Here is a 23,155-nt window from a genome sequence, read left to right on the forward strand (position 1 = left end):
TTAGAACCAACTAGGCCCAAGATGGTGGAAGGTTTGACTTCCAGGAGCACGCGAGCCTCATTACAGGCTCACTGTAATACATGAGCACACTAAATGGCACACCCACTGGCACCATAAAAGGCTGAAAAGTGGGCAATGGCCCAATTCCTGGAAATCCTTGTTCCTTCCCCAAAATAGCTGGAATAATCCACTTGTTAGTGAATGAAATTACCTAGTGATAAAAACTAACCCACCCCCACAACCTGGGGCCACTCTCCCTTCCGAGATAGATCACTTTCTATTCATGGAATGTGTATGTCTCTAAATAAACTTGTCCTCACTTTACTATGGCTCGCTCTTTAATTCTTTTCTGCAGGAAGCCAAAGACCCTCACTTGGCTAGGTGAGTCCCAGGGACTCACCCGAGACATGGGACATGAACATCGTCTTGTGCCCCATTTTCCTGCAACTCTTCAACAACATTTTAATCCTATTATACTAAGTTTTAGGAACTAAAAAATATTAGACTTTAACAAGGAGACTTTCACTTTTGCTATACTTTTAATAAGACTGAAGACCAGAAATGAATCAATTTTCCAACTTGCTCTTCTAGTTGATGAGTTTTGGACAGCTTCAGAATTTCCCAAATGAAATCCTGGTTCCTTTGAATAGTTTCTCCTTCAATTTACTTCTTCTCCCTCACATTTTACTATAATAAGCACGAAATCAAGCCAAACCTCCAACACTGCTCAAAATTCTCATCAACCTTATAAAAATCCAAGTTTGTCACTTACAAATTCTGCTCACTGCTGGTCACATTTCAGCTAAGCTTCCTGCCACTGTGTAACAAGAATCTCCTTTCCTCCCCAATTTCCAGTAGCACATTCCTCATTTGAGTCCTCACCAACAATGCTTTTAAATGTCCATATTTCTACCAACAGTCTGTTTATGAAGATTTAGGTATTCTCTTAGACTATATAGTGTTTCTCTAAGGTGTTCTGCATTTCTGAGCCCTCACCTGCAGTCTTTAACATCTATATTTCAACTAAGCCTGTTAAAGGCAATCTAGGCTTTTGAAAATCATGCTCCTCAATATTCTACCAGCCTCTACCATTCCAAATCCACTTGCACATTTTTTAGGTATTTGTTACAGCTACACCCCATACTTTCTGGTACCACATTCTGTATCAGTTTCTTGATGCTGCTATAACAAATTACTACAAACTGGGTGGTTTAAAACAACAGAAATTAATTTTGTCATACTTCTGGGAAGCCATAAGTTTGAAACCAATTTCATTAAGATCACATTGTCAACAGGACTGCATCCTTTCTGGAGGCTTCAGGGGAGAATCTGTTTCCTTTTTTTCCAGCTTCTAGAAGCTGCCAGCATTCCTTGGCTCATAGCTGCTGCCTCCATCTTCAGTGTAATCATTCCAACCTCTGCTTTCATTGCCCTATTTCCATTTTCTGTCTTTGACTTTGTTGACCCTTTTAATAAAGCCCCTGTGGTTATATTGAGCCTACCAGGATAATCTTCCCATCTACAAGCTTCTTTTACCATGTAAAGTAAAATACTCACAGGTTCTAAGCATTAGAACATGGACATCTTTGGGGCCATGATTTACCACCACCAATCTTGACACATTTAGCATAGAAGTATTATTTATAGAATACTACACCCAATACTCTTGTCAAGTGTACAGGGAACGTTCACCAAGGGAAAGCTTATCTTGGGCTATAAAATAAGTATTAATAATTCTCAAGACTAAAATTTTACACAGTATGTTCTCTGACCAAAATTAAATTAGATATCAATAAAAATACGATACCTAGAAAAATGTTTGAAAATTAAACATACACTTCCAAATAACCCATTTGGGGTCAAAGAACACCACCACAACGAAAGTTAGAAATTATTTTGAACTGATGGAAAACAAAAATACAATATAATACAGATTATATTAAGAAGATGCTTAGAAGGTACTTAGAAAAAGCAGTGCTTAGAAGGATATTTATAGCGTTAAATGTTTTCTAGAAGAAAAGGTTAAAAATCAATGCTGCTTCTCACTTAAGAAGCTGGAAAAAGAAAAAATTGAATCCAAAGCCTGATTAAGAGAAAAAGGAAACATAGATTATACTAGTATCAGAAATGAAATAGAGATCAATGAAATGAAATTTATTGATCACTACAGATCAAAAAATATTAAAAGGACAAGGGAATTTTTATCAATAACTGTATGCCAAAAAATTCAACAACCTAGATAGAATGGACAAATTCCTTGCTAAGATAACTTACAAAATTAATACACAAAGTGAAGTAGAAAAATTGCTATATACCTAATAAAGAATTACATTTTCAGGAAAAAGTCTTTCTACAAAGAAAGCCCCTTGCCCAGAAAGTTTTCAGAGGTGGATTCTATCAAACATTTAAGGAAATAATAAAAACCTTAACACAAATTTTCAAAGAACAGGGAAGGAAATGCTTCTCAAATGATTTTTTGAGGCTAGCACAAATATGATAACAAAACGGTATAAGGACACTACAAGAAAAAAATTCAGTAAATGTACACTGAAGATTATTTTAAATGTTATATAAAAATATAAACAGATACTAAACTCTGTTTAATGATACTCATGCTGAAATATTTTGAAAGTGTACACTGCAAAGTGTATTTCGATACAAAATACATTAGTACTTATGAATGTACCCAATATAAAGATGACTTAGGACAAGACTAGACTGACAGATATATGACAAAAATAAATATATTAAAACAGTAAAGGAGGAGAGGGCATAGCTTAGTGGTAGAGTGTGTGCCTAGCATGCACAGGGTCCTAGGTTCAATCCCCAGTACCTCCATAAAAAAATCCAAAACCTAATTATCTCTCCCCCCAAAATAAAAAATTAAATTAAAAAAAAAGAATCTGCATAAGCAAGTACAGATGTAGAACACTTTGGGAAAAAAAAAAGCAATAAAGGTCGTCTAGGCACTGATGATACAAGTGTTCACTATAAAATTCTTTCAGCTTTTCTATGTGTGTCCGAAACTTTTCATCACAACAAAATGGTGGGAAGAGAGGCAGTCCAGGCAATCACAAATCATTTCTCTACTCACTTAATAAAAGAAATACAAATGGTATTTACTTTTTGCTACCTGAGAGTATCTTCTCCAGAGATAAGAGTAATAGAAATGTTCCAAGTATAAGTTTATTGTCTTTTAAACTTCCTATCTTTGGAAATATATTCCATCCTTACAATCCAACTACTTACAATGTGAGTCAAGTAAGTTATTAAAACTCCTATATGTTTATACTAACCTTACAGGCTATGTTACTGGATACCACGTTTGGTTGCAAACAATTCCTTTGTGACAACAATACCCTTTTAATACGTCTTTGAAGTTTTGTTATTTTTGCCTAGAAGAGAAAAGCAAATAAATACAAAGCCAGAGTACCAAATAATATGTCATACAGAGATGGAGAGAAAGCTAGTTGCCAATGTAGTTTTGTGAGACTTAGGTATCCACCCAAATAAATGAGAAATTCTTATGTAAGCCAAATATTTAAATCAGGTTTTATGCTAGTATAAGACATTCAAGAATGGAAGATAAAACAATTAAATTTCTAACTGGTCTACAATAAACTGAATGTTGGTAGAAACACCAATCAGCAAGTAACTCTAGAAGGGTAAAACAAAACAAAAAACTTTGGGAAAAAACAAGCACTTGAAACAGGTTGTACAAGCTCTAATATAGAATACATTTTGAATGAAAAGAAACTGCTTATATAATCAAGCCTGTCAATTGACACAGAATGGCTGATAGTTCTACAATTATTTCTCAAGGGCCAATATTGCTGAGATATAATAAATTCTATTACCTATTGTATAGCACATCAAGCTTGTGGCCAGGGATCAGATGTGGTCCACTTTTATTGTTTTTTTCTTTCCTAACATGTAAAATATTAAATTCTACTTTTTAAAAGGACTCACATGAAATCAAATGAATTTAGAAACTTACGAAGAGTTCACCAGCTATTGCTTCATGTTTATTCCTGCACTGTGTCTTCCCAATGCGTTCAGTCAGTTCTTTCAGTTTGTTATCAAATAGTTTGTAATTTATACTACAGATCTCCTGTTGAATCAAATGTCTGACCTAGAATTTTAAAATAAAAACCAAAACACCCCATGTTTCAAATTTAAAAGAAATTTTATCTCCTACTTCTTAAAAACAGCTTTGCTCTTTTTTTGGATTTACTGTAATCAATAAAATATACTTTATGTTTTTATGTTTATATTTATATTACTATACCAGTAAGCTTTATAAAAGTTAAATATCAAATTCAACAGAACACATCTAACATTTAAATAAATGGGTAAGTTAGAAATTAAATTTATTCTCCTAGTGCTAATTTTAGTTTCCTATAGTTTCAGTTGAATTCCATAATACAAATTAAAGGAACAATAAAAGCCTATATATACCCCATTTATAGTTTCTAAAGACCGTAACTGAAACCTAGTATTCCATAAAAAGAAATTTCACTCATCTGAAAACCAGAACCCATTGAAAACAGCTGGTTGATCTGCAGTAGTTATACAGCAATTTTGAAAATTTGAGACTTGACACTGTCATTAACAAGCTATATGATCTTTGGGAAGTCACAACACCTCTGGAGCTTCATTTTCCTTGCGCACAAATCGGCAGATGTCATACAATGTTGCACAATGACGCTCATAGGATTTTTATAAGAACATGAAAAGATAACATGCATAAAAGCTCCATAAAATGGAAAACACTGAATTGTAGGAAATAAATATGTAAGGTTATCTCCTTTACTTTAGTTTTTTTGGGGTGGGGAGGGTGTCTCCTTTATTGTTAAAATTGAAGAAGCCAGGGACAATTATGTGACTAATGCTATCTGGCACAATGCAAGCTGTTCTATTAGACTGCAGTAGTTAGCACATGAAACATTAATGCATTTCATTATCTGGCTGGTTTTTTTAAGATAGACTGGCCTATTTTCAGGGAGCATAATTCATCTCAATGCCCACTGATATGAACAGCTCTGCTGAGGGATACATTCAGAAATATCCACTGTAGTTTTTTGCTCAATGTGTATCCTCCTTTAAGCAACTTTCATAACAGACTAGACAGTCTCTCTTAATAATAAAACCTGTCATGATATATTTATTTATTAATATTTACATCTTTCCCCTAATATCTTCCTTCTTGGTGCTCAAAATTGGAACACACAGATTCTATGATAAACTCTTTTTATACTGATATCATCTGGATGATTAGTCCTATTCAGTAATTTGATAATCCCCAAGGTTTTTCCTTTTCATTCCCAATTGATCGTGCTCTTCAACATTATCATCTACTTATTCTTTCTGCAATGCTTCAGTATTTCTTCACTGGTTTCTCAACATTATTAGATTATGGTTGTCATTTTTACTCTCATAATTTTCAAACAATTGATTAAGTCAATAACTGCTCAGCATATATGTATTATGTAAATAAATGCTCAGACACTCATACTATTTTTACTGACAGCTATTACCTGTCACCCATGTGTGGTTTTTGTGGATCACTGCATGTTTGCCGGTCCACTGCCTGAGGTCAATATGTGAAGCTCATACCCAGATGAACCTTGGAAAAACAAATCTAACTGTTTTGAATGGAAATAGTTTTGCTAACAAGAAAAAGCCACACAGTGTTCATCAAACTTCTCTGGTGAGGAAGAATCACATGGGATACTTGTTAAAATCACAAATTCCTAGGCCCTACCCTGGATTTGCCAAACAATTTCCTGGAAGGGGACCTGGAAAGTGGCGTATTTAACAGGCACCACTAATGATTCTTATCAGGTAAGTCTGAGAAAAAAAGAAGTCTAAAACAACAGTCTTCAACTGCTACTGAGCTCAAGAAACTACAATTTAAACAAGTACGCCTGGTGATTCAGATGGAGGCAGGCTCTCAAAACTTATTTTGGATTAACTGCCCATCAAGGGGTGATTCCTCTAGTGTAGAGTAGACATTTGTTCTCATTTAGTGCTGATGTTCTTTATACAGAAGGAAGACACAATAATCTCCACCAAATACCTCATACATATCTTCTGCTGATGGTAATGTGTCTAAAATTATAGAATCAGATGAAGTCCTAGCTACAACTTGCAGATGGCAACCAAAGTGGCCTAAAGATTGGAGAAAGACTGGCAATTATACATATACAATACATACATATACCCAACTACCTAAGATGATGGGTAGCCTGAATAACTTGGACTTTACAAGAAGAACTCCTCCACTTCAGTAATTTAATTGGAATCAACTAGGCCAAGATGCTTATGAAACCTCAAAGGTAAGAGTCAACAGCTCTGCGACTCTCTCTATAGGGAAGAATAATGTCAGAATGGGAGGCCCTATTTCACTGGGCTTCAAATAAGAAAAACAGATGTGGTTTAGAGAGTTAACTGTTTGGACAGGAATTAAAACATCAAGTGAGGGAAAGCTAATTACTGAGAGAGATAAATGACAGGAATTAGCTAAACCTAATCTTGTCTCTGAACAATGTGCAAGAAACCTCCAGTGGTAGTGAAGAGGGAGGATAACAAACTGCATTGTCTAAACCTCACCGGGGAAGATCACTCTGTGTCAACTTGGACCAAGTATTCTGTGAGGTAGATAATAGCAGTAAATGAAAATCCCGATTTTTCTATGCCAGTGAAATTAAAATGTTCATAAATTAAATTTTATCCATATTAGAACTTATTTCTGAATTCAGCTACTAATCACTGAGAAAAAGACACAGCTGGAATCCTCAACCTCTTAAGTTATAGCCATGTTTAACATAAACCTGCAACCGCTTCGCTGCAAACAATATAATATTTACATATTTTTTATTAGTGTCTCCTTTGGTCTTTATAGAAGAAATTAAGAAGGTGAAAGGGAAAATTGTTGACTCATCTTTTAAGCTGATTCTGCATGAGTCTTTCATAAGGTTTCCCTTTATTATGCGAATATACGTTCATATAATATGTAACAATATAACTGTAACGGCCTGTTTTAGAAACAGTCGTGGTTTGGTTCCTGAAATAGCAGAATAGTTTGGTTTGCGCCATTTTGGTCCATTACAGCTGATGACAGACAATCTACCACATAGTGACTTCTACTTATGGCATTTCAATGGTTAATAAAATAGCAAAACAAGATGATCAAAACAAGTCCTGATTATAGGACCTACTAAAATTGAAGCTCGTTACACTTAAACTCAGAGTTGATCAGACATGTATGGAAAACTGTAGTCTAAAGAGATGAAACGGGGAAAAAAAAAGAAAACGTGCATTTAATGATATAAAGCAAAACATTGGATAATACAATGTATCTGTGTAAACTTGGAAATGAGGGCAATTAGGCCTGAACACAGCAGGACTTTGCAACGGACTTCAGGGTTGCCTCATCTGCAAAGTAGTGGTCAGTTTGATAAGGTCTACAAACAGCTATAGCTGCAGATCAAAGAACCCAGTGACCAGTACAAAAGAGAATGGACTGTTTTCAAAGCTCAAGATCATGCTTGTCCGACTGGAAGAGATTAGAACATAATACTGACTGAAAAGCCCATTCTCTTTCTACCATAGCACTCTATCCCACACATGATTCCGTGGGTTATCCTGCATTGGCTCATTTTCAAGAATCTAGAGATGTTTTGGTAATGAAAACAACTATCTTTCTCTAAAACCTCCATCTGCTAATTCAATTTTCATATACCAGCTCTGCATCAAGTGAAAGTCGTCTGTACTCATTGTGTAGATCAATTAACTTTTATCATTTTTTACTAATCAAAAGTAAAATTTTCTGAAGCAAATATTTAGGCTCCAATATTTTACCTGTTCCAGCAATGCTGTTTGCCTTTCCAGAACTACACAAATATTTTCATTAATTTGCTCTGAAGTTTTCACCCGCTTAACATTTTCTTTGTTTTCTGAAAACATCCTCTTCTTTTGATTATGGCCTTGGGGAGATGGAAAGATCAGAGATAAAAATATTCCTTCTAATGAAGGAAACAGGGGAATTCTCTATTTTAGGGACCCCTAAGCAAATAAAAAAAACTAAAATGTGACCATGGCAGCATTTTTTAGAAAATGTAAATATACAAAAAATTCTGACAAACCAATCCTTAAAAAAAAGAGTCTCTTAGATAGGGTCCTGGTCTCAGATACATTTTCCCTTCAACCTTATTTAATACACATTTACTATTTATTCAGTACCAACAAAAACTGAATAAATTAATAGCATTTGATCTTCTTTTTACAATTACTTAAATGGTATTACATTATTTTTATAAAGTTACTTAGGCAGTCCTATGTGTTTTTGACAGGTGACCCTAAATTATTTTTAAGCAATTTAAAATTCATCTTGTTAAATGACCACTCTGTAGCCTACGCAAGAAAACAAATACAACTTATCCTATGAAATCAATTTTTTCCTATATTTCATTAACCTACAAAAACATCCTGTTTTAATGAAATTTACTTTTGCTATTTTAATTATTTTTATAACCCTAGAACTTCATTGGTTATTTATTTACTATTTAATTATTAACAGTTATTTGATGTGTTTCTCTCATTCTACACACATACCTATATGTATGTACACGTGTATATATTCTTACTATCTATCAGCTAATACTCGGCATGTGATATACAGGTCAATTCTATGGAAAGAAATGGATTCACTAACAATTAAAAAAACCCACTTTCTCAACTAGGCTCCTTATTAATCTAATAAATAAAACTTCAAAAAAAGAGAGAGAAAAGATGTAAATGAAATAAACCAAACAATTGCCATAAACCACACTTGGATTCTGCTGTACTTTCAAAGGAAAGTAATTGATTCCTTCTTTGCCAGAATTTACTTCCCTTTGGACATGGAGGATACCATTCCCCTTCTCTGCCAAGAATGGTTCAGAAACAAGATGCTCTGAAATAATTATCATTTACTTTTTTTTCCTGTCAATATGTACTGTTTCTATATCTGAGATTATAAACTCCCCCAAAAGAAAATAACTATTTTAATTTCTCAAAGAGTTGCATAAGTATACACTTACTGTTATTACCATCAGTGTCAAGTGAGGACAGCCATGTTGCATCTGTATTTTCACAATTTAAAATGCTGGAATGACAGGTTCTACAGGATTCTTCACTTTTCAAAATGTCAGCAGCACAGTTACTGGAAATGACTGAATTCACCAACTGAGGTATTTTATCAACAGGCACTAAAGGGGTATCTGAACTTAAAATTAAAATGTCATTCTGCCTTTTATCATGTGACTGAGAATTGGAGTTTGTTTCTAAATGAGAAACTATCTTGTCCATTCTCTTACCATCCAAGGCATTGGTTATTGTACGCTGTGGCATTTGAACTACATCACTCAACACACTAGATGGACGGAAAATAGATTTCAGATTACAATTCTCTTCATGTTCAAAAGAAGATCTTGTTACATTTGCCTGACAGTCAAAATGGTTTTCAGAAGTATTTTGTGACTTTTTTGCCTCTTGTTTTAAGAGTTTCCTGGGAGATTCTGTTGCTTTACTTGGCTTTTCATAGGGGTGCACAATTTGTTCTTCAGTATGTTCCAATCTTGTTTCTGAATCAACAATTTCTAGTGGTTTTATTAAATTCTGAGAAAATACTTTACTTTTTGGTGCACATACTGAATTTTTCATAGAGTCCAATGAGGAAGCATCATTTTCAGAATGCCTACATTTGCTACTTATGGCACCAGTACTTGAATTCTGATTACCACTTGACACGTTATTCCCAGTTACTGCTGTTTTCAGTGCTTCAACATTCTTTGATTTATTCAGGAGCTCCATTTGCTTCCGGCAACTTGCAGGCATTGTTTTTTTGGCTTTTAATATCTTCCGTTTACTTCTATCTGGGCTTGCCATCTTTCACACCCTAGAATTTAAGATACTACATTTAAATGCATTTCTCTAGCAGACAAAGTCTAACTTATTTATTTACAATATTAAAATGTTGAAACTATCTTTCCAGATTTAGATAATTATTTCAATTAAAAATTACATTCATTTTCATCTGTCACTGATAATTTTAATTCTGTTCTACAACTCTAGTTATACAGATTCAAAATTTGTACTGCTAGTAAGCCTCTACCTGAAACTAAGTCTGATAATTTATCCGGCCACTTTTTGTTATATAACCTCACTGCTATAACCATTAGGTTCTCACTTAAATAATCCAAGCAGGCCAAACTTTAGACAATCTAAAGATTAAGTTGTATTTCTTCAAAAAAAGAAAACCACAAAAAACAATGTTTTGTATGGAACATTCCAATTTCTACATACAGTGGCACCTTTTTAGAGCTTTCCTAATCTTCAAATTTCCAAAATTAATGGTACTACAGGAGTAATTCCCAGCAGTCACAGTAGAAAATGAGCACTAAGATACACCACATGATGCCAGTTCAAATAAGAAAGCCAAATTAGGTTTTAATACATTCTTAATTATTTCTGATAACATAAGAAAAATCTACTACATAACAAAGAAAAATACTTTGGTATTTATCTCTCAGTATCCACATCAAGTTTTCTGAACTACAGGTAGGTAAATGGTTTAAAAAAAAAAAGGAACACTGCCAAATTACAAGACAATCAAAGGCATAATATAAGCAAAAAAAAATTACATCAATACATGATAGACCACTTACCTAACAAAATATAGAGTACTTTTTAAACTCAAAGACTGGATCTAAGCCCTTTTAAGGCACAAATAACCCCGTCAAAGCTATCTGAATAATCTTTTGATTTATCATTACCTATTTTCTTCCTTGAAACTTTCATTTACTATATTCTTTTTATTCAATATATCATTTTATGAGGAACAGTTCCAGGATTTGAGACCTGAAGGTTGAGGTGACTATTTACTTAGAATGACAAAAAATCCCCCACAAATTCAAACTGAAAAACCTGTCATGTATAAACATCAGAAAATCCAGAAAAACTGCACACGTTCATTAATTAAGGGCCTGAAACAATAAATATGTTTTCCCTATATGACTACATATTTGATTGCCTTATGATTACAATTTTTGTAATGTTCCCCATAGAGAGAATGGACAAAGTCTTTTTTCTATCAAGGTTGATCAATTTTTAATTTAATTTTCTTTATTTGTTGGTTTTCTTTTCAAACTTTTTCTTGAAGTAAAATACACATACAGAAAAGTACACAAGTCATATGTGTTCAGTTAAAAGAATTTTCATAAACTGAACACATCTATTTAACTAGACTCTAGATCAACAAGAGAATGATCTTTAGGTTCATCAATTATAACAAATATACCACTCTGGTGGGGGATGTTGATAATGGGAGAGGCAATGCATGCAGAGCAGGGGATATATGGGAAATCTCTGTATCTTCCTCTTAATTTTGCTGTGAGTCTAAAACTATTCTAAAAAAATATTCTGGGGGGAAAAAAGACCTATAAAAACAAAAAAAATTTCAAAGAAAGAGAGAGAATAGTTCCACTCTCACAGAAGTCCCCTCATACTCTTCCTTCTAGTCTCTGGCTCTCCTTCTCCCAGGGGTGATTACTCTCCTGCCTTCTAACAGCATAGATGAGGTTAAGCCTGTTTTTCATACTTGATAGAAATGAAATTATAAAATACTTTAATATCTGGCTTCTTTCACTCTTCCTTATGTTTGTAAGATTCATGCACGTTGTGTGTGACTGTGGATCATTCTTTCTGTAAAGCATTGTTGCCGTACAGTGTTCCATCATTTGAATATGCCATAATTTATCTATCTGCTCTGGGTTGATTAATTTTTAAATTGATAATCAGGGTGCACAAAACAATCAACTTCACCTAAAGACACAAATTCTTATCGGTATTGCTATAGCTTCGTGTCCTATAAAAATGAAGAATTAATAAAATGGCTGCACTTAGGCTAACAGATTGCTTTTTCTTATGCTTGCCCTTAAAACGGTCAACTAACCTGACTGACTGGTTGCTTCTCACAACTCCAGGCCCATTGTTAAAACTAAAGCTATTAATTCTTCTACTTTGTTGCAGTAATTGAAAGTAATAATCATGCTTGGTCTCTGAGTCGTTCTCCAGGGAGAAGGTCACAGGACTGTAACCTTACAAAATAGCCTTAATTACCAAGAAGACCAAGCCTTGGTTACTAATAAAATAAAGAGATTGAAAGAGTGACAACCAGTAGCCTCTATAGAACTGGTCACCTGAAGACACCATGATGCCACTCTGAGTCTCACGAGAAGAAAATAATTCTGTTGATTGTTATCAATGCTTTATTGTTTAAAAGCTATGGCTATATAATCACCCTGCCCCTTCCCCAAGATGGGCTCACAGTTTTGAAGGCACTAGCCTGTTGTGAGTCCCCTTTGCCCAGCAAAGCAATAAAGCTGCCTCTTTTCTTCTAAGCTCTAAGACCCTGTCTCTGAGTTTCAATTTAGCTCATCAGGGATGGGAGGCCAATCTTTTGGCAACAAAAACACAAAAATTTTCATTTTATTTCAAAGGTACAAATCCTATCAAAAAGGAGAACAGTGTATGGTGAATTTCTAACTGAATATGCTATGTTACGGAGTATCTTTCTAACAAGGGAAAAGTTCTCTTTTGACTGGAAATCTATGAGAACTAAACCCCTTACTTACAATTTTAAAAATCAAATAACTGGAAAAAAGTTTCCTATCTTCTGGCTTCATAAATTTCAACCCTTGACTTCTTCACTACTCACATATTTCAGGTGCCAGGTACCACAGAACACATTCTCATTACAATCAGACTGATAGTCAATAACTGCCTACGTTCAAAAGTGACTGAATCACAAATGTATCCTATTAAACCCACACTAAGTATTTAATCCCCAATCACAAAATGCCCGAAGTCATTTACTGCCAGGTGATGCAAAGGTAAGGAGAAATCAAGATGAAGAGAGACAGCAGTCTTACATGATTACAGTTAAAATATCTTACTTTTTTTTGTTTTTTGTTTTTAAATCTTACAAAAATATCCAGTCGCGTAAACACATTGCTATGGTCCTTCTCAGGGCCTCTCAAAAAGGCCCAAAGTAGGAAAAAGCTCTGAAAACTTTGAGATAAATATGCCCCTATGCTTGATGGATTAAAAAGAAAGACATGTAATATACATTAATTACGAAGTCTAAAAACATACTGAAAATACTGAATATCTTTGAACCACCCATCATTCAAACAAATACTACGAGTTACTTGCATTTGCCTATGTTTCCCCATACCATGCCACTCCCAGCTCTTCCCCATCCTGAGGTAATCTGTATTCTGATTGTTGTTAGTTGGAGGAAGGGCTCTAATTCCATTTTTCCCTCAGATACATACAGGCACACCTAGGAGACAGTGCGGGTTTGGTTCCCCATCACCACGAATATTGCAGTAAACAAGTCACACAAACTTTTTGTTTCCCAGTGCATATAAAAGATGTTTACACTATACTGTAATTTCCTAAGTGTGTAACAGTACGTTAAGCTATTAAGAACAATGTACATACCTGAATTCTAAAATACTTTATTGCTAAAAAATGCCAAAACAACTCCAATGGGAATGTCAAAGATTACTGATTACAGATCACCATAATAATGAAAAGGTTTGAAATATTTTAAGAATTACCAAAATGTGACAAAGTGAGCAAATTTGCCCTACAGACTTGCTCAACACAAGGTTGCCACAACCCTTCAATTAGTGAAATCACAGTATCTGCAAAGCACAATAAAACAAGGTATGCCTGTAACTGGCAGCATCGTGCTAATTTTAAACTTTAAAAACCTTAATCTAATCTGGCCCTTTTATTCTATTTTATCTGATGAAGTAACTCATGCTGAATATATTGTTGCCCATCCCACGAATTTGTTTTAGATGTCTCTTGTGAACTTACTGAAAATATTTTAAACTAATGAATCTATCTTTTAATAGGAGAATTTAATCCAATTATATTTATTATAAATGATATATTAAAGCTTCAACTTACATTTGGTTTTAAATCCTCTGATTTTTACAACCTGTTGCTGTTATGTTTTACTTGTTATTTGTAAACTCCATGTCATTTTAATATGAAAATGTCCTATTTTTTAAGGTCTCCATATGCTTTACAATTCCATGGAGCTTAGTATATTTAAAGATTTCTTTAAAAGCATTCTTCAGCCAACATTTCATTAACTTTTGAGGTCAAGAGTGAAGCAATATAATTTGAGTATACTTTTTAAAGTTAACATTCCCTTACTTTATTCATTACCCCTTTTAGTATCTCTTTTCATTGAATTTAGAATTTTATAACCCAGGTTTTACCTTTTACTTTATATATACACACACACACACACATACACACATACATACAGTTGATCCCTGAACAGAGAGGTTAGGAGCACCAACTCTTCGTGCAGTTGAAAATCCACATATAACTTAGTTGGCCCCCTGTGTAAGCAGTTGCAATTCCTTTGTATCTGCAGATTCAACAAATGCCAATCATGTAGTACTACAGTATTTACTATTGAAAAATATCTGCATAAGTAAACCTGTATAGTTCAAACTTGTGCTGTTCAAGGGTAAACTGTACTTTCAAGAATAACTCTGGATATTTACATCCTGTTAAAGAGACAAATTTAGGTATTATGAATAATGCTATGAACATTCATGTACAAGGTTTTCTGTGGACAGGCTTTCATTTCTCTTGGGTATGTGCCTAAGGATGGAATTGCTGAGTCATACAGTAAGTAACTCTACATTTAACCTTTCGAGAAACAGACTGTTTTCCAAAAGGTCTGGACCAATTTACATTCACACAAGGAATGTATGAGAGATCCAATTTTAACATCACCTCATCTGTCAACACTCATTATCTGTTTTAGTATAGCCATCTTGGTGTGAGTGATGACCTCATTTTCACTTTAATTTGCATTGTCCTCATGGCTAATGATGACAAGTATCTTTTATGAGTTTATTGGCATAACTTTTTTGGAGAGGTATCTATTCAGATCATCTGCCCACATTAAAACTGGGTTGACTTTTCATTGTTGACCTTTAAGAGATATTTATATATTCTAGATTTAAGTCCCTATCAGCTATGATTTACCAATTTTTCTCACATTTTTGTGGGTGTCTTTTCAATTTCTGAATGGTATGCCTTGAGAAACTAAAGTTTTCTTTTTTTTTTAACATTTTTATTGATTTATAATCATTTTACAATATTGTGTCAAATTCCAATGTAGAGCACAATTTTTCAGTTATACATGAACATATGTGTTCATTGTCACATTTTTTTCTGTGAGCTACCATAAGATCTTGTATATATTTCCCTATGCTATACAGTATAATCTTGTTTATCTATTCTACAATTTTGAAATCCCACTCTATCTCTTTCCACCCCCTGCCCCCTTGGCAACCACAAGTTTGTATTCTATGTCTGTGAGTCTATTTCTGTTTTGTATTTATGTTTTTTTTTTCTTTCTTTTTTTTTTTAATTCCACATAGGAGCGATCTCATATGGTATTTTTCTTTCTCTTTCTGGCTTACTTCACTTAGAATGACATTCTCCAGGAGCATCCATGTTGCTGCAAATGGCGTTATGTTGTCGGTTTTTATGGCTGAGTAGTATTCCATTGTATAAATATACCACTTCTTCTTTATCCAGTCATCTGTTGATGGACATTTAGGCTGTTTCCATGTCTTGGCTATTGTAAATAATGCTGCTATGAACATTGGGATGCAGGTGTCATCCTGAAGTAGGGTTCCTTCTGGATATATGCCCAGGAGCAGGATTCTTGGGTCATATGATAAGTCTATTCCTAGTCTTTTGAGGAATCTCCATACTGTTTTCCACAGTGCCTGCACCAAACTGCATTCCCACCAGCAGTGAAGGAGGGTTCCCTTTTCTCCACAGCCTCTCCAGCATTTGTCATTTGTGGATTTTTGAATGATGGCCATTCTGACTGGTGTGAGGTGATACCTCATTGTAGTTTTCATTTGCATTTCTCTGATAATTAGTGATATTGAGCATTTTTTCATGTGCCTATTGAAAATTTGAGAAACTTTTAAATTTTGATAGTCTTATTTTCATTTGTTGCATGTGCTTTTGGTGTATATATATATATATGATATATATATATATATATGATTGGTATCTTAAAATGTTTACGTAGAAAACGTACGTAAATTTGGTAGAATTCAACAATAAAACCATTTGATATTGGGCTTTCTTTTTTTTTTCTAATTAAATCTCTTTACTTGCTATAAGCCTATTCAGATTTTCTATTTCTTCTTGAGTCAGTTTTGTTCATTTGGGTCATTAAGAATTTCTCTGTTTCATTTATTTAACTGATTGGTATGTAAGTGAATTGTTCTATAAAAGTCTCAATCTTTCTAACTTCCAGAAGATGAGTAGTAATGCGCCCTTTCATTCCAGATTTCAGTAATTTGATTCTTTTTCATAGTCATTCTAAGTAAAGATTTGTCAATTTCATTGATTTAAAAAAAAGCTACTTTTGAATTTTTTCTATTTTTTCTCAATTTTATTTATTTTCACTCAAATTCTCATCATTTCCTTTATTTTGCTGACTTACGTTTTCCTCTTTTTGTATTAAGGTTAAAAGGTTTTTTTGTTCTGGAATCCTCTTTTTAAATATAGGCATTTATCACTACAAATTTCCTTCTATAAAAAGCTTTAACCACACCCAAAATGTTTTGTATGCCTTCATTTCTATTCATCTCAAAGCACTTTCTAATTTCCCTCATGATTTCTACTTTGACCCACTGGTTATTTAGGAGTGTGTTGTTTAACTTCCACACAGTTGTGAATTTCTCAAACTTCTTGTTATTAATTCTAATTTCATTTCCACTGTGGTCAGAGAATGTACTTTGTTATGATTTCAGTCTTTTTAAATTTGTTGAGCTTTGTCTTATGGCCTAGCATAATGTCCATGTTGGAAAATGTTCTATGTACATTTAAGGATATATTCTGCTGTTGTTTGGTTGAGTAAAGATATTTCTTAGGTCTAGTTGTTCACAGCATTATTCATGTTTTTTCTTATTGATCTTCCACCTAGTTTTCCATTATTGAAGTGCTGTATTGAAGTTTCCAACCATTATTGTTGAATGTTCTATTTCTCCCTTCAATTTTTGTCAATATTTGCTTCACACGTATTTTTTTTTTTATTGAAGTACCATCAGGTACAATGTGTCAATTTCTGGTGTACAGCACAATGTCCCAGTCATGCTTCATATATTTTGGTACTGTTACTACATACATGTGTTTTTAATTCTTATAACTTCTTGAGGGACTGCACCAAAAATACTATAAAATGCAATACATAAGTTTTACAGTATTATAAAATGTCCCCCTTTCCCTCTAACATTTCTTATTTTAAAGTCTATTTTCTCTGAAATTAGTATAGCAACTCTAGTTTCCTTATGGTTGCTGTTCACATGATTGTTTAATCCATTTGCACTTGACATTAACATTGACGTACCTGCCTTTATGTCTGCCATTTTACCTTCTGTTTGGTATGCCCCATGTCTTTTTTCCTTTATTCCTTTATTCCTTTACTGCCATAGGTATCCATTTTTTTTAATGCTTTGTATGTAGTATCATTTTTCTGCCTGCTATCATATAAAAATATAATCAATGCTTTTTTATTGATCACATCTCCAACTAATTCATTGAATTCACTTATTATATCTAATAAATTCTTTTGAACTTCCTATGTAATGTCAATTTTCTTGCTAATCCTTATTTCATTACTTTTCTTATTGCATTAGTTGGAACCTCCAGTATGCTATGAATAGGTATGCTATTAGTGGGCATCCTTCTCTTATTACCAACCCTGGAGAGGGTGCAGTGTGTCACTAACCACTGAATATGACTTTTGCTATAATTTTTATAGATGCTCTGTATTGGATTAATGAAACACCCTTCTATTCCCGGCTAATATTTTATCATTAATGCCTTTTCAATTTTATCCTTTTCATATCTACCTAATCATATCTCATTTATTCAATTAATTTATATTATACTAATTGATCTCTTAAAATATTAAACATAGCTCATTCGTGAAATAAACCTGTCAATCATAATATGCCTTTTTTCTTTTTCATGTTCTTGTATTCACTTTGCTAACATTTTGTTTAGGTCTTTGTATCAGTGTTATGAGTCATATTTTTCCTTTATCAGATTTTGAAATCAAGGTTATTCTGGCTTCATATAAAAACTACAAAGTCTTTTTCTATTCTCTAAAGAGTTTGTTTGCAAATGGTATTACTCCTTCCTTAAATATTAGAAATAATTCATCATAATGCCATTGGGGCCTGGAGTTAACTTAGTGATAAAGGTTTTCAACCGTAATTGAATTTCTAAAAATAAACACAGGACCATTCATATTTTCTATCTTTTCCTTTTAATTTTGTTTTTCCACTCAAAATTTCAAAACTTTCAACAGAATTCCAAGTTTATTAAGTTCTTCATACTATTCTCTAATTACATTTATAATATGTGCGAGATCTGTAGTGATGTCTCTTTTCACTCTTGATGCTAGTGATGTGCTTTGTTTTTCTTTTTATCACTCTTACCAGAAATTTATCCATTTAATCAATAGTTTCAAAGCACTGACTTCTGGCTTTGACTTTCTGTTGTATGTAGTGTTCCATTTCATCATTTCCTATTAGTTTTATGATTCAGTTTTCCTCAGGCTTGATTTTTGTTCCAGCTTGAGACGAAAACTCAGATCTTTAATTTTCAGTCCTCCTTCTCCATTTTTTGCATTTAAAGCCCACAAATTTTCCTCTGAGTCCTGCTTAAGTTGAGTCTCACAAATCCTGATAAACTCTCTTATCATTTGGTTCAAAATACTTTCTAATTTCCCTTGTAATTCCTTCTGTGACCTGTGTATTCTTTAGAAATACATTAATTTCCAGGCAATTGCAGCTTTCCAAGTTACATTTTTGTTGTAGAAGGCTAGCTTAATTCCACTGTAATCAGAGAATATCCTCTGAATAATTTCAATCCAGTAGTATTTGTTGAGGCTAGTTTCATGACCAATTTTTCCAAAAGCTCCATATGTATTTGATCAGAACATGTATTCTAACACTGTTGGGTGCAGTGTTTTTCTATGTCAATGTCAACTAGTTCAAATTTCTTAGTTAATGCTATTCACAATCTTCCAGGTATTAAAACAGGAATGTGTTCAGAGTGGTCCACTATGATTGCGGATTTTTTCTATTTCTTTTAATTAAATCATTGCCTTTTCTCCTTATATAGTTTGAAGCTTTGGATACATACTGATTGAGTTTCTCTATTCTGGTGGTGGATTGATTTTCCTCATTACAAAATGTCTCTATCTCTAGTAGTGCTTTTTGCTGAGAAAGTACCTTAATACATTATAAATACTATATAAAGGGCAATTATTGTTACATTTTTCAAAAATCCACTGAACCAAAGCTTTTGTTACCTTTGCTTTTTCTAAAAAGTAAAAACCTTAAAAAAATAAAAAACCCCAAATGAATTTAAGCTAGGTTGTATAACTTGTTCAGGGAAACACAGTTCAGAGCCAGCATTTAAACCCAGGATCTCAAGACTCAAAGAAATCTTGTATCACAAGTATAAATCAGATAAGGTATTATGAAGAGACAAGATTATCTTAAGGGATATGTAGTGGTCAATAAAATGACAAGACATGGCCAACTTGTGCCAAGTGACAATCTCATATGAACATGAACTTATTACTTATCTCCTTATTACTCTAAGTATAGTCCACTGATCAGCAGCATTTGCATCCTCTAAGTGCTAGCAGAATTTTGTTTCTACTTAAAAATTTTTTTATCAACAGCATAAAATGAGGCAGTATAAAATGCTCAAAATAAAGTAGTTGCTTTTTAGCATTCAATGCCTAGTTGCAATCACTTTTAACTAATTAACTTTTTTTTTTTTAAATCTCAGTGTAAGATATGTTCACAGTAGTATTTCTTGAGTTACAAACTTTAGCCATTAACTATCAAGGTCCCATAATTACAGATGAGGATCTAGCACTTTTCTAGATGCTATACACCTTTTCATCACATTTATATTTAAATCAATACTTGTTACAGGCAAATGTTCCCTGTATAACCAGATAATCATGATTGCATTATCTTTCTTACATTTCCTTTTTCTCGAAGCTATCAAATTTTATCTCCAAATATCTATATGCTTATCCTTCACTTTTTCCCAAATTCATCAGAACTATCATATATCAATGTTTTCTCTTATGCCCCACTCCTTCAAGGTCATGTTTAAAGAACATCTCTTTAGAGAAAGCCTTCCCCCAAGAGAATAACTTTCTTATCTGAATTTCCTATTACAGATATATATTTTTAGTCATGATCTTTGAAGCCAGAGATGTCTCTTATTTTTATATCCTCAGTGAGATGCCTTTCATATAGAAGCTTTATTAAACGCTCCTTAAATGAATACTCAACTTACAAAACCAAACCTCTGGAAAGACACCTACGGTTATTTTTTTCTTAATAAAGAGTACCAGAACAGGCTTCAGCAACCTTTGCCATAGCTTTATCATAAGCTATTTCATATCAGCAGCACTATACAAAGTAGAGCCTCAAAAGTATACTAATAGTACCACATTTAGTAGACATACTGCCTCTATATAATTAACGGTTAAATTTAGTGAGGTCTGTATACAAATGTTCCTAATTATCCCTAGAAATTTAATCAGTTCAAAAATTCAAATTATATCCAATTATACCCTCTGTCCAAAGAGTAATGGTTATTTCCCTTTAAATACTGCCTGACTACAATCCTTCTGTCCTACTTGGACTGGCAAAGCTAGAGAAGAATGCGAAGTACCTGAGCCTCTAGTAGTGCATTTTAAAGGTAGGGGTTGAGGTTTAATTAAGCCTCAGAGAGTAGAGAATTTTAGTGATACTAAGAATATGGTTTCTTGTATTTTATATTTAATACAATCTCACTCAACTTAATGAAAATACTCTTGTGCATTTAAAATTAAGTTTATTTTTAACAACTATCCAATATATTATTTAAAATGTAATTACATCAAATGAAATACATCTGTACACACCCACTATAAGAGAACTACATGATATGCACAGGCAAAGATGCAGGGTTCATGCAATATTTTCATACTAGAATTGAAGACATTAAGTAGCAAGGAAATACAGCGGAATTGAAGGCTGAGGTGAAGTACGAGAGTCGATAAGGTAAGCAGAGCAGAAAATTCAAGATGTACCTAGATAAATCAGTTCTTAAAAGATGCAAATCATTTCCAGTAAGACATTGTTCATGCTTTTCTGTTGAGGCAGAAATCAATCTTAGGATGTGGTCTGTACAAATCTGCAGATAAGACTGAGAGTTAAGTAGATTAATTTGATTTGGGTCAGACTCAACATTTCCAAAAAAAGAACTGAAGGATAAACTACGTGGACATACTTCGCAGGAGCTGAATTCAGTGTAATTAGTCCTTCAGGCAGACGCTTCATTTTTCTATTTTCAATAGCTTTCCTGTGATATAAATTATCTTTATCTTGAACGTTCTTCCCGATTTGTTTTGCAAATAGTTATGTCGCAGGTCATTTACTGGCTACAAGTAAATATATGATAAAATCATAATGAGAGTATTAAATCCCAGTCTAGAATAACAGTCTGTTTAAGCGGATTTCATATAATTCTTCTAATTAAAAACATTTTATTTCTAATGGCTGCTTCAGTACGATCATCTTTTTCTAGGCCTTCATCAATTGTGAGTCTTCAGAGCCGTAAAAACCAGCTAGCTCATCATAGAAGAAGCCACACGTGCTGGCTTATATTGAAAATTTCATCTTCAACATAGTAACACGGAAAGGTGGAAGTCAGTTTTCTAAGCGCAGCAAGGTTTTAGACAAAGTAAAGTAACTGCTTACTCTATACAGGACACATTCTCCAACTTGCAAAATTGGAGAAAAGTAGGTGGGGAAGGGGCGATACGCAGGAGATACATACATATATATGTATAATACATACACACACATATATATATATATATATATATATATATATATATATATATATATATATATATATAAATTTTTTAAAATAAAAATTAACTGTGTTAAAGAATCATCTCTGCCCGCACACAGATTTCATCAATCACAGCATCCCTACCCTGGTGAGCTCCACAGGTGTACCTGACACGTTTGTGCTCCAGGTTCTTTGACGGAAAAAGGGCACCTGGGAATAATATTCAGAATTGTACATTTTCGCTGATGTTCTACTGCCTTCTTTCAAGCAACTAAAGCCTCCCCGCCGCAAGTATACCAAAACCCGTGAACGGTTTGGCAGCTGGTTTCTTCAGATAAATTATGACTAAAACAACTCCTGAAAATTTGGTCCCGGAATCCCAAAGTTAGAGCGGGGGACTACATTTTATCCGTTAGTTTCTAAAAGTAGTCCGGTCGGACCCAACGCTCGTACTTACTCGGCGGTACAAACCCCTGAGGCAACGTCCCTCCGCGGTGCCGCCTCACCGCCGGGCCGCCCACGACTCCCGCTTCGCCCGCCACCCGCTCTGAAAGCGAGTGGAGACGCGTCCTTTCGCCCTTCGGTCTTCCCAGCCGAATCAGAGCTCCAGCGATTCCGCGGACACCTTTCAGTCGGCCCTGCCGCAACTGCCCGGCGGGGGCGGCGCTCCGAGGCTTCCGAGGGCCGGCCCTCAGAGAGGCGCGCGGCGCCCGAGCAACCGCCGTCCCGGCCAACCGCCGCTCTCGGGGGGCTCTCGCCCGGCCCCAACGTACCTAGAGCGGCGCCGCGCCCGCCGCTTCTCTCCCCACAGCCTCTGCGAGCCGCTACCGCCGTGCACAATAACGCCCCCGCGCTGGCCCGCTGAGGTAAGTTTCCCTGAGCCCACCCCCGACGGACTCCGGCCAATGGCAGCGCGCATTGCGGCCTCTCAGCCAATCAGAGACGATCGGGTGGACGGGGTGGGGAGAAGAGCGCTGGGGAAGTGGAAGTCGGCTGAGGGGCGCTGCAAGTTCGCCTGTCTGCGCGCGTCTTTCTGTCAGACGGTTGGGCTTACCCGTCAGTCGCGCGACCAGGCGCTGAGCCTGGTCCTTCTTTTGAGTGACTT

General features: G+C 34.6%; 1 protein-coding gene across 3 annotated transcripts in view; it reads right to left on the minus strand.

Annotated features, from left to right (window-relative positions):
• Positions 1-22,888, minus strand: part of ATF7IP2 (activating transcription factor 7 interacting protein 2) — a 46,721-nt gene extending 23,833 nt beyond the window's left edge. The window contains exons 1-5 of one of the 3 annotated variants that reach the window (XM_031433219.2): positions 22,824-22,888; positions 9,084-9,940; positions 7,864-7,988; positions 3,998-4,132; positions 3,297-3,395 (exon numbers count right to left, since the gene is read on the minus strand). In XM_031433219.2, the coding sequence (XP_031289079.1) occupies positions 3,297-3,395; positions 3,998-4,132; positions 7,864-7,988; positions 9,084-9,930 (1,206 nt within the window). In that variant the 5' untranslated portion in view covers positions 9,931-9,940; positions 22,824-22,888. Of the gene's footprint in view, positions 1-3,296; positions 3,396-3,997; positions 4,133-7,863; positions 7,989-9,083; positions 9,941-22,823 lie in introns of those variants that run through there. The other 2 variants (XM_064478193.1, XM_031433220.2) reach the window with 2 other exon arrangements.
• Between the last annotated feature and the right edge of the window lie 267 nt (positions 22,889-23,155).

This window comes from Camelus dromedarius, chromosome 24 (assembly GCF_036321535.1).
Source record: "Camelus dromedarius isolate mCamDro1 chromosome 24, mCamDro1.pat, whole genome shotgun sequence".
NCBI classification, from domain to species: Eukaryota; Metazoa; Chordata; class Mammalia; order Artiodactyla; family Camelidae; genus Camelus; species Camelus dromedarius.